Source organism: Mya arenaria, chromosome 13 (assembly GCF_026914265.1).
Source record: "Mya arenaria isolate MELC-2E11 chromosome 13, ASM2691426v1".
Classification (NCBI taxonomy): Eukaryota; Metazoa; Mollusca; class Bivalvia; order Myida; family Myidae; genus Mya; species Mya arenaria.
Window position 1 is genome coordinate 61,952,932 of NC_069134.1, and position 12,869 is coordinate 61,965,800.

Below are 12,869 nucleotides of genomic sequence, written 5' to 3' on the forward strand. Positions count from 1 at the left end.
TACTTGTGAATAAAAATTGCTGATAAGATATAATATCCGCGATTCATAAAGGAATCATCGATTTTTTAGTTCTGTAATTCGTTGAATACTTGAAAATTTCATTTCACTAAGAAATTCGGAAATACCAAAAAAGCTCGTTATTCGAAGGATCAGTTTGTAAACATATATATTAACTGAGAACATTTATAATTTATGATTAGTTATATATCGCTTATTCATATATAATATTATCAAGCAAAAGATAACAGAGTTTCACCGATTGAAAATTTTTATGTTAGGCTTACCTAATCGACAAGGTGGACAAGATAAATAAACTTTAATATGGTATATTACGTTGCAGCTTTTAAACATTGATCATGTGTTGTGATCAGATTGTGTATATGAATATAAATACAAATGTAAAAATATGTTTACATTTTGAGAACTAGGACTTGTAACAGAACCTCGTATTTGTCTCAATAGCTTGAAAAACAAAAGTGATTCAACGACTTTTATCTGCACAATACCGCATAGCAGGTGGTTAATTTACGAAAATTCGCTCGCGTATTTACTGCAAACGAGGCGTAAGGATAACGAAACGGATAAAAAAATGAACACAAGTACACTTTTCAGCAGTTACTCTGCATCGTATCCGCAGACGAACACATCTTACCTAACTACCAACAACGCGTGTCAATATTCTCATTGGAATCAAAACATGACGTTTACACCGACGTTATGTGACGCTACCGGAGCCGGGATGCGAGGGATTCCGAAAAAAGAGCAACGTATTCGACGTCCGATGAACGCTTTCATGGTTTGGGCCAAAAAGGAGCGGAAATCGATGGCGGAGCAGAATCCCGATGTCCATAATGCGGATCTCAGCAAAATGCTCGGTAAGTTTTATGTAAGTTTTATGTCTTGTATTTCAATGATATATTTCGTCTTGATGTTGGTTTTTTTTTAACTGGGCCAATACACATGAAGTGGGTTCATGAATGCTTAACGTCTTTGTGTATATTCCATTGAAATATTGCTTTCATATATATACTAGCGGCAAAATAAACTGCACATAATTCGAAAATTGTCTAAATTAACTTAAAACCTTTCGTTGATAACATGTTCTTGACATATATAATTTAGACTATAATTGTAACTGTGTTATAAAGAGGTTCTTCCTCGAAGCTTCAGACAATTTTCATAACAAAGTTATCACTAAACATGGCCATTTCTGGGGTTATATTTTAACCAAGTATAATTATGTATAAACATTTTTTCGCTAGTGTGTATTGAAGATTAATATTATATGACGCAATTGATTTCAATTTGTATTTACATAGACAACATGTTATTGCATGTACTTAAATGGCCAGTTTTGAGACTGTGTTACGCAAGGGGTCAATTGTTCAAAACATTGTTAAAGTTGTTAACGTCAATCTTGTTAACTTTGATATCTTTACTGCTCTGAATGTTTAATGAACACACTTGTAATCTGCAGTATTTCTAACAAAATATGTGACAACAGTGTCATCTCTACTTCTGAATTTACATGTTAACAAATCGTCAACTAGTTCACAACTAAAATTTACAACGTTCTCCTCAACTACGTTGTTAACTTCAATAAAGATCTAAACAATATTTTTCAGTTTCTATACGTTATATTTCTGTGATTTGTACCATGAAAGTATACACATAAAAGAACAGAACAGAACAATGTATTAACCAGAAGGTGATAGACCCATGTGAACGAATATTGTACTTAAGACAAATACACATGTATGAATAACGAGGACATAAAATGTTCACTTAGCCAGTGCTTAGCCATGTACCCTTCCTTAGCTGGTAAGTGTCCCCGGGTCTAAATTGTAAACTGAATTAAAGGGATTTTTATGTCAATGTCAATGAGGCGAAGAATGGTTCGGTTGCACGTGCAATATAGGGTGACTGAAAAATGGCATCGATTTGTTTAAGTCACACTCTTATTCAAATGAATACATATACATGAATAACAAACATAAAGTTTGAGTAATAAATCTTTAACTACTTACTAAATAATGTATTTATGGCAAATATTAATTACTGATAACAAGATTGTAAGCGTGTATTTTATAGCTGAAAACGCAAAAATATTTAATGATTGGTGAATGCTAAAAGATTTACAGTGATCTACTATCGTCTCATAAGGTAGAAATACCGTGTTTTCTGCACATTTCTTTCAAATTTAACTCCGAATCCTTCAAAAGAAACATTAATTTCGACATTGATTCATCCGTTCTGGTATATCTAAACAATTGTATTAATTGTGGTAAATCTTATTTGGGAGTAAGAGTGCATCTTCAAACAGTCGCGAGTGGTGTATTTCAGCTTTGTACCATATTGGGTGTGTTCTTTATTTTCGAATGTGCATGAACACTTCTTCCAGAACACGTTAATCGGTAGGCGCATGTGCATTAATTCACATATCAGAATAAGTTAATCAGTAGGCGCATGTAAATTAATTCTCATATCAGAACACACTTACAAGTACTTGCTGTGCGGATAAATGGCAACGATGTTTCAATATACCCACGTTACTTATTGCACGAAAAGCTTAAACATATTGTACATTCAAATCAGTAAAATCACCGACTCCGTTTGTTCGTCTACTGGTGTGTATATTTCGAAAAACTTGTGTAGTGCCGTGTATAATTTCAATAACTCTTCTTTTGGTGTGTATAATTTTAATAACTCGGGTTTCGGCGTGCATTATTTTAATAATTCGTCTATTGGTGTGTATAATTTTAATAAATAGTGTCGTAGCGTATAAAATTTCAATAAATCCTGTTACTGTAACAATAGTAGTGCGCATAATTCTAATAACTAGTCTATTGGTTTGTATAATTTCAATAACTTGTGGAGTGCCGTGTATAATTTCAATAGCTCGTGTAGTGCCGTGTATATTTTCAATAGCTCGTGTAGTGCCGTGTATAATTTCAATAACTCGTGTAGTGCCGTGTATAATTTCAATAGCTCGCGTAGTGCTGTGTATAATTTCAATAGCTCGTGTAGTGCCGTGTATAATTTCAATAGCTCTTGTAGTGCCGTGTATAATTTCAATAGCTCGCGTAGTGCTGTGTATAATTTCAATAGCTCGCGTAGTGCTGTGTATAATTTCAATAGCTCGTGTAGTGCCGTGTATAATTTCAATAGCTCGTGTAGTGCCGTGTATAATTTCAATAATTCGTCTAGTGGTGGGTATTATTTCAATAGCTCGTGTAGTGCCGTGTATAATTCCAATAATTCGTCTAGTGGTGGGTATTATTTCAATAGCTCGTGGAGTGCCGTGTATTATTTCAATAACTCGTGGAGTGGTGTGTATAATTTCAATGACTCGTGGAGTGGTGTGTATAATTTCAATAACTCGTGGAGTGGTGTGTATTATTTCAATAACTCGTGGAGTGGTGTGTATAATTTCAATAACTTTTGTAGTGGTGTGTATAATTTCAATAAAAAAATAAATAACTTGTGTATAAGAGTGTATAATTGCAATAACTTTTGTAGTGGTGTGTATAATTTCAATAATATTTCAATAACATGTGTAGTAGTGAGAATACTTTCAATAACTTTTGTAGTTGCATGTACAATTTCAATAACTCATAGAGAGGGTACAGTCACTTGTTCATTCAAACAGCTCAGGTCCGAAAATCATAAGTATCATCAAATCTCAATCTCAGATCCTTCTACTACATAAAAGCATGGCAAGATTCAAAATCTTGTATGTTTTTACCCTATTTCGTGGCGTATTTTCTCATAAAATGTGTTGATAAAAACCTTTTGTCAATATTCCAAAGAAAAAGATCTGGAGCAAAAACGTGCTTAAGTATTTTTTTCTTTAGAATATTGACCGAAGTTTTTCATCAACATATGCTATGAGAGAATGAGCTTTTAAAAAAGATGATACGAATCGCAGTGGATGTTATTTGGTAAAAGGGGTTGAGATTGAAGCTGATGTCTCCGCCCTGTTTTAATACAAAAAGTAAGGTTTAAGATAATATGTTTCCAGTAGTTACTCCGTTCTGGGCGTAAACTGCGTTTAAATAAAAACAAATCGTAAGGACATTTATCGCATATATTCTGCATGTAAGTTTACGGTTGTACCTGACCACTCTTAAGCAGCGTAAGGCGACAATAAATTAATTGCTCGATTTTCATCCCCGCCCGCCCCCTTTTTTTCCGCCGCCCCTTCAATGTTATTGACTCAAATAAAAATGTTGAACTAGGGTGTTTATTTGTGTATCGGTTCGGTAGTGTCCGGGAATGTCCGTTTTTTCATACCTAATGCGTCGATGTATAACATTCACAGGGAAAAATGAGAATTGTTATGGTCATGTTCGTGGTTCGTCTAGAAACACATATTTATTGTTCATAAATGCAAAAAGAAAGAGCATGAAGACATATTGAACGATGAAGCAGTCATCAAATAAAAATAAAATGTCAGCCCCCGCCCCCATTTAAAACAATATTTGGATGAAAATCAAGCAATTAGTTTAAATTGGTCTTAGGTTTACGACAAAGATATTTTATTGAAACGAGTCTCGGGACTTTTTGTCATTTACATGTGCATGCGAATAAGTGTGACTTGGCATCCACGCAGTCTGAAGCTGCACTCTCACAGATTGACCATTTTGACAACATTTTTATTTCTGTCTTGGAATGAGCCAAATATTTGCGTAAATGTCTGGAATCCAGTGATAAAAGACTGCTGACAAAAGATCAGATCTCAGTTTTTCATAGTTACCTTCGAAAATTTATGTTTTATGGCTAAAAGCGTTACAAAGGCTTTAAGAAAAATGATTATTTCGGCAGATTTGCAAATAACTGAGATCTGATCTTTAGTTAGTTATTATTTAATACTGAATTGAAGGCATTCATGCCAAAATTAGCTTACTTTGAGACAAAAAGAATAAAAAAAAATATATAAAAAAAAAACCGAGAAAAAAATATAAAACAGTCAAATCTGTCAATCTGTGAGAGTGCAGCTTTAATACTTTAAGAGCTCTTCTGCTGCACGTTCACATTCACAATAGTGAGATTGTCTGTATCTGAACTGTCTGTTTCGTTGTCCTCATCTAGTTTGCACACACATAAATCTAAAAGTGCGAATGCAAATACTGAACGAGTGTTATTAAGTTTTAATTTATTTGATTTGTGAACATTGCCAAACAAATAGAGCAACGTTTTATAATAAGATTTATGAAACCTTGACTTAAACTGTCCTGACAGGAGTGTTACTCATTTAAACATTGAGGGGTGCAATAAAGTTTCATGCAAATTATTTAAAAAAATGTGTTTTTTCATGCATTATTATGTTTAACTCTTTTGACTTTAATGATAAAAAGCACGTAGGATTTATGTACATATTGAAAATATTAGCCTTTATAAATAGGGGTTTTCTATAAATAGCTACGTGGCCACACATTTCGGGGTTAGGCGCCAAATATCCATAATATTTCTTTATCTTTACTAACATATGCGTTTTTGTTTTGCTCATTTAGCTTATTTGAGTCAAACTTAATAGTATATTCAAATTAAAAGCATTTTTTTTTGCTTCAGAACCTATAGTGTGCATCTGTAAGAAATACTTTGTACGAATTTGCACTTTTTGATGATCTATTGATCTCACAGTAATATCGATGATTTGAACGGGTTTGAAAGAAATATAATAAAAAATATACCTAAAATAATAATAATTTTGGCCTTGAACAAATGTAAGATACGTTATTTTTACGCACTGGTTTAATTAAAAATAAAGAAAGGAAAACACACAGTATAATATCTTAATAATCATATCTATTTTTATATATTTCGGTCATTTATTTTAGGTTTTTACTTTTTCAATCACCTATACCCTTTCAAATAACACCAACATTAAACGGGGTCACAAGGATTTCAAAAAAACACATTTATGTTTACTTCTCAATTCTGTAATTGTGTGCTTTAATTGCAAGTAGAACTAATTCTTGATATCTTTTACTTATAAAGACTGATTACCATGATTACTTTGTGATTATCTACTTGCTATTATGTGTGTATGTTTTACTTACACATGTATTATCAAATACTGGTTAAACCAAAGATTTTAAATGAAGAAATATTACCAATGGGGTCGATGAAATATCAAGCTAATGTGTACATTGGATGACTTGATTTAGGACATTTAAATGATTTGTGTGGTACTATTTATGATTGTATTTCACTTTATAAATATGTAAGCAGAATGGAAATTCGACAAGGCATCTATCCAGTAAAGAGCCACACTCGAGATTTGTTTTTGAGTTTGCTATTCAAATAATTTTGTAAACACAGAAAATAGTTCGTCTCTACTCAAAATTTACAAATTTATAATTATGAAAAAAATGTTGCAGCTCTATTGTCAAAACTTTATTTTTGGAAAAAAATGTTAACGTTATGTATTATTGGTTTTCAAATATGCACATACAGGGGAATATTGTTTGTATAATGGTTGATATTTATTTTTGGACAAAAATGACGGTAGTATTTTTCAAAATAATTTACGTTTAAATGAAGACTATACGATATTTTGGCTTAGGAAATATTTTGTTTAGAACAGCATTAAGTAAGTAGAAATTATCGAATGTGGCTTCTATCACGTTTTAATACAATTCTTAGTCGATTTTAGTCGGCAATTGAAATGATCTTACTGTCATAATTGCTTTAATTTGCTACATATTTGAGTGATTTGAACTTGGGTGGGAATTAAAATCAACTCAAAATTAAGGAAATAAAACAAATCAATGTGTTGACATTTGTGAAAATTATACAGAATTAAGAAATATGACTAAAAGGACCTTTACGTAAAGATTTAAGCTGATTTTAGTTGCACATTGAAGTAACCGTATTATCATAGTTTCACTTATTTGGTACATATACGAATTAACGAATTTTAGCCTGTATTAAATGGAACACAAGTTGAGGAAATGAAAAAAAAATGGTTTGCCATTTGCGATGTTTACACAGATTGAAGGGTATTGAAGTTACGACCTACGCCGTGTATTAAAATGCGCCTCTGGTCCTAATATCACCAAATACTCTAATTAACTCTCAGGATTCAATTTTGTCATACTTCAGGTTTCAATCACATTCACAACAGCATAAATGATTAAAAATCATCTTTTTAAAAGTCAATGTTGATAAAAAAAATGATTAAAATTCCATAGAAAACTAATACTAGAGCAAATATTATTATTAATGATTTATTACTTACGTAAGTTTATGGTTCTAGATTGATTTCAGCATAATGCCTTTAAACATAGTACTCAGTAGCGATGATAGAATGTTGTTGTTGTTTTTTAAAAAAGGAGTTAAACATTTTAACTCATGCCAGCCTTATATTTGGAAACGTGAGTTGAGATTGAAATGAAAAAAATGACAAGAACGTTTTTGTGATTTTATGTCTGATCTGCTTGAATTCCCTTGACATATTGCCGAAGTCAGCGAAAGTCTCTAAGCTTGACGGTTTTAAAGATAACCTGGAACAATTCATATGCTAAACATTGTCAGGGTTAGTCTATTGATATAGGTATGCGCCTCTCACCCACAAGGCTGCAAGTTCAATCCCTAACACGGTTACTTTCTCACACTATCCAGGAAATGTCATCGAGCGAAATTCTACAAGATTTTTCTTTTCTTTACAATCGAAATTAACGAAAATAGTATACACTTAAAGCGAATGCATTTCATACTAATTGATAAGTTGACATAAGTTTGAGTGTGAGAAGACAGCTGAACGCTGTTATGGTTCACTCGTGTGGCCGTTTCCTGAGTAGAAACCAGTTATGGTGTCATTTATGAGAGGTCATGAGAAAATTCCCCTGGTGGTGATCGAACCTTCAACCTCCTGATTAAGAGAAAAACACCTATACCCATAATAATTTATGTCTCTCATCCTGCTTGGGAGTGAACTCACAAACTTTTGAGTAAGAGATCACCGTTACCCATATATGTCTCTCATCCTGCTTGGGATTGAACTCACAAACTTTTGAGTAAGAGAAGATCACCGTTACCCATATATGTCTCTCATCCTGCTGTGGATGGAACTCACAACCTCTTGGGTGATGGTGGACATCTATACTCAGGCCGCTCTCACATATATATCATAAGACCACTCTCATTCTACCGAGGATTGAAGCCACGACCTACTGAGTGAGAGACGCACATATTTACCGTTATATCTTTCTGAAACCCACTCTAATCCTGCTTGGAATCGAACCTACAACCTCTTGGGTTAGAGGCGGACACCTTTACCACGAGGTGTAAAAATAGAGCTGGTTTGAATGCTGCTTCGTGGCTTGGTCGGAATTGTGTATTGATTTAACCTATTTAACACGAATTCAAATATACAAATTTGGCAGTAAGTTTAAAATAAACTGAGTTGAATACAGCACCAAGAAACGAGGAAGCATAAATCAAGCTGTACATGTAATTTAGCAAGATGTACTGTTCAGAATGCAAGACGTACTGTTCAGAATGCAAGATGTACAAGACAGAATGCAAAATGATATATTTGCTTCAATGCTCTTTCGAAATAAAGAAAGATGTTTAATTGCATAATTTGTTCATGCAGCCCGCTTCAGCGTTGGCCATTTGGTTAATTTGTTTCTGCAGAAATTTCTATAAGACATTGATGAGTCGATGAAAAGGAAAACATTTATCTATAGATAATGAAGCTCCTTAACGATACCAACCAGTGATTAACCAATTAAAACAAGATACTAGTATTTAGGCGATAATCTCTGAACACTGTTTCTAGATAAGAACGCACGTGTCATTGTGAGCGCGTGGCAATTTTGATAGTGCAATTAAAGTCAAGGCTTTTTCGAAATTGTAAAAAAATGGAACAAAGAATTTGTCAGAATCTTTGGCACAGAGCGTACTTGCTCGCGACCTCAAAGTGAAACTTCAAAGAATAATATTAAAACAATCTGTTGGTTCTCATTTGAACACGGTTGATAAGTTGGCAGAATTTCTTCGCTCACATAATAACTCGCCATGGTAATTACAAGCTTTACATCAGATCATGTATGACCTAATTATATACAAATATAAAATAGTTTTTGTACACATGGAGTTCTTGTATGTCATTTGTACTGAGTATAGTGAAGGCAAACAGTCGCTCGCGTTAGCTAACGTTAGCTTACTGTTTTGTTTTGTATTCCTGTTTACAATGTAAGCGGGGAACCAGATCGCTAACATTAGCCGCATATGTCTTATTGTACGCAGGGCTGGTGATTCTGGTCTTGGTGCCCATGTTAAACTCTCTCACACATGCACCCCCCCCCCCCTCTCTCTCTCTTTCTCTCAGTCTCTCTCTCTCTCTCTCTCTCTCTCTCTCTCTCTCTCTCTCTCTCTCTCTCGCCACCTCTCTCTCTTTTCCCGTAGTTACACTGTATTTTAATCATATGTTTGTTTACTTCAGGTGACAAATGGAAGCAGCTAAACGCCGATGAAAAGAAGATCTATACCGACGAGGCTGAGCGACTCCGACAGGAGCACATGAAGCTCTATCCAGACTATAAATACCGACCACGACGACGGAAAACATCGAAGAAGTCCGAAAGTGCTGCTAATCAAAACTCCGGTGCCGCCTACATCCCAGCCAAACCATATCAAGTCCCGAACGCCCACACTCGGCGCTCGAACAGTTTTTGTTATGAGGACATGAGGCAACCGAAATATGGAAACAGCGGGTTAGAGTACCCATACAGCTCGAGCGTCCCTGTAACCGCTGTTGGCTACGGTGGCTACGGTATTAACGTGCCGTACAGCCCACGGACAACATCTACCCCAGAGTCGAATCTTTCAAGCAGCCCAGAGACATTTGCACATGACCAGTACGAGATGTCTGAGGGTGCGTACTATAGTTCATGCTGCTCGTATGAGGCGCAAGTAAATGCTGCTGGAAGTATTTCCCTGAAAAGTATACCGGTCCCCATATGCCCCGAGTACCAGCGAGATAACGGCAATACGCATGCACGTGTTGCAATGGAAGTCAGAAATACTAATGAAAGGGCCACGAAAGGAGCTACCAATGGCAAAGGCTCTGATAGCCATATAATGTCAACAGCCATTTTGAGCGATATTGATGGCCTGAAACCCGAGGAATTTGATCAATATCTTCCCACTATAAAATTAAAGGCGGACTTTAATTCAAATGTGGTTACGAGCAACCACAACAACGATGGGGCGAACTCCGGACAGGGGAAGACGTATGAACGTTGCCATGTGTGGTGTTCTCAGGGCGCTGCAGTGAAAATTGAAAGCACAGAAAATGATGACATGGATGATACTAAGCCCAACCCGACAGGAGTGTTTGCCTTTGAATATGACGACGCTCAGCCTTTCATTAATGCTATAACAACTGATAAATAAACTCAAAATGGTTAACAGGGAATGAAACATGTTTTAGCATTTTGATAGAGAAAAAATGCAAAAAACAGTAGGCTTCACACTTATGCTGTTAGAAAATTGTAAAAACTGACTATTTCAAATTTCCTTTTTTAAAGCATAAAAAAACAATAACAAAAAAAATAACAAAAAAAATAGTGTATTTATTATTTGAGGGAAAAAATAATAATAATTCGACAGTGAATGGACGACTGTTGCAAATGAAATTCAACTGATAAAAATATTGATCTGTTAAATTTAGTGCAAACACTTTGAAAAAAAGGCTGTTCATGATTAAGATGTATCGTCCTGTAATTTGCTGGCTTTGTTGTTATTGTTGTTAAGTCAGCATAAAACTTATAGTTTCTCAATTACGATAGCTCTGTATATTTTCAAATTCCATAATACTAATAAAATTATGAGCGTCAGGTATGTATTTATTCTTGAGCTTTATCATTGTTTTACATTTATACATGTATCTTACTGTTTTGGTCTGTAAATAGATTTTGATAACTTCTATACAGTCGAACACCGTTGGCTCGAACTCCCTGCGGCCGGCGAAAATACCTCGAGCCTCGGAAGATTCGAGCCAAGCGGGAGATATTACCTTCAGAATAATTAAATGGGTCCTCAACATCCAGTTCGAACCAACGAGTAGTTCGAGCCAAACATGTTTTAGCCAACGGAGTTCGACTTTATTGATATCTTTGTTATAATTTTATGTTATGTTGTTAACGCTGTAATTTCCGATTTGATATGAATTTGATATAAAATGAATCAGATAGCCATAACGAGATTATTTTATATATGATTTTATTTATTTATTTATACATTTTGTACAAATACATGTACTGCCATTCGTTCTAAACCATGAATGTGAAAATGTGTACATATATACAAACATCCATACCACTGCATAATCTCATTTTATTCAATATAATTGCTGTTATTTCTAGATTATTTAGCAGGAAAATCGTGTTTTATCATTAATTTACGAGAGATGCATGTTTCTCGCATGCAAAACTGCAATTCTCCACACACCTTAAGAATAAACTCATTTCTATTGTTTCATTCTTGAAAACTTGTTTGTATGGCGCGCAGGTCGTACCAAATACCATAAAATGTATGATCCAAACAATGGTTACATTGTTCTTTTGTTTGAAATGTAATTACTGTGTTAAAATGTTATTTGTGTCTCATGTCTGTTTTTGAATTGTACATATATTACAAATTATGTGGATACATGTTTAATGGAACGTCAAAAACGTATATTTTTATATAAATATTAAATGTAAATATCAATAATTACATCAAAGTCCTCTTCAACTTTACAACATATTTTTTTTCTAAAAACGTTTCGGCCAGTATGCAAAAATGACATCATGGCAGAAAATGACGTCATGAACAGGAAATGACGTCAAAGTCAAATGACGTTGGGTTTTTTTAATGTTAACATGTAAAAAGTTACATTACCATAATATGAATATTAAATATTCAGCCAATAAATAAAACACTTAAGTTGTTTATATATGTTTATCAGGGAAATAGAGGAATGTATGTATATCTACTGATAAACAGTTATAAATGATAATGATATTGAATAAATCTAGTGTGTCTGACAAGTATACAAACTGTTAAACTCTGCTTTATATAATTAAAATAGCTATGTTTTCTTCTTCTAAAAAAAAACCTATTCTTGAATGCGTGTACTTTTGTATGTGATGAAAAATGAACACAAATGATCTAAATAAATGAACGAAAAAACTGAGTTGTTTATTGTATTGTTTACGGTAATAATCGCTTTAAAGCTGCACTCTCTCAGATTTACAGTTTTGACAACTATTTTATTTTTTGTCTTGGAATGAGGCAATTTTTGAACATCATTTTTGCGTAAATATCTACAAACCACTAATATAAGACTGCTGACAAAAGATCAAATCGCAGATTTTCATTATTCCGTTCGAAATTTAATGTCTTATGTCTAAAACCGTTACTAACGGTTTAAGAAAAATAACTTAAATATGGAATATGGAAATCTGCAATTTAATTTTATGTCAGCATTCTTATAACACTGTTTGTTCTTTAGCCTAGAACGTTATGTTTTTTCATTGTTTTAAAATGGACATTTGTGCTGGTTTTACACCATTCGGAACACTTTTCCGCCATTTTCCATCAAAAACAACGATAAAAAATGGTGTCCCGAATTAATAAACACATGAAATGGACTGGAGCGACATTCTTAAAAACTATTAGTATAAACTTAACCAAACTCGACTAAGTAATGTCTAAAGATTATAAGTATGCATTTAAAACTCAATTAATGCTGATTTCTAATTAAACATAATAATGGACAGCAGATTTGAAATAAAAATACGTCAATAAACTTATGTTACACACCGTGACCATTCATTTTGGTCAATGCATACAAATAACCTTTACAAGTACTT

General features: G+C 33.8%; 1 protein-coding gene across 1 annotated transcript; it reads left to right on the forward strand.

Annotated features, from left to right (window-relative positions):
- Positions 1 to 33: 33 nt before the first annotated feature.
- LOC128213068 (transcription factor Sox-17-alpha-like) lies at positions 34 to 12,174 on the forward strand. Its single transcript, XM_052918584.1, has 2 exons — positions 34 to 875; positions 9,455 to 12,174. Exons 1-2 carry the CDS (start codon positions 590 to 592, stop codon positions 10,405 to 10,407), a joined length of 1,239 nt encoding a protein of 412 aa, XP_052774544.1. The 5' UTR covers positions 34 to 589; the 3' UTR covers positions 10,408 to 12,174.
- The last annotated feature ends 695 nt before the right edge of the window (positions 12,175 to 12,869 follow it).

Coding starts and splice junctions, on each gene's coding strand:
- LOC128213068 (XM_052918584.1), top strand. CDS start 590: ATGAACACAAGTACACTTTTCAGCAGTTACTCTGCATCGTATCCGCAG. Junction 876..9,454: donor GGATCTCAGCAAAATGCTCG/GTAAGTTTTATG, acceptor TGTTTACTTCAG/GTGACAAATGGAAGCAGCTA.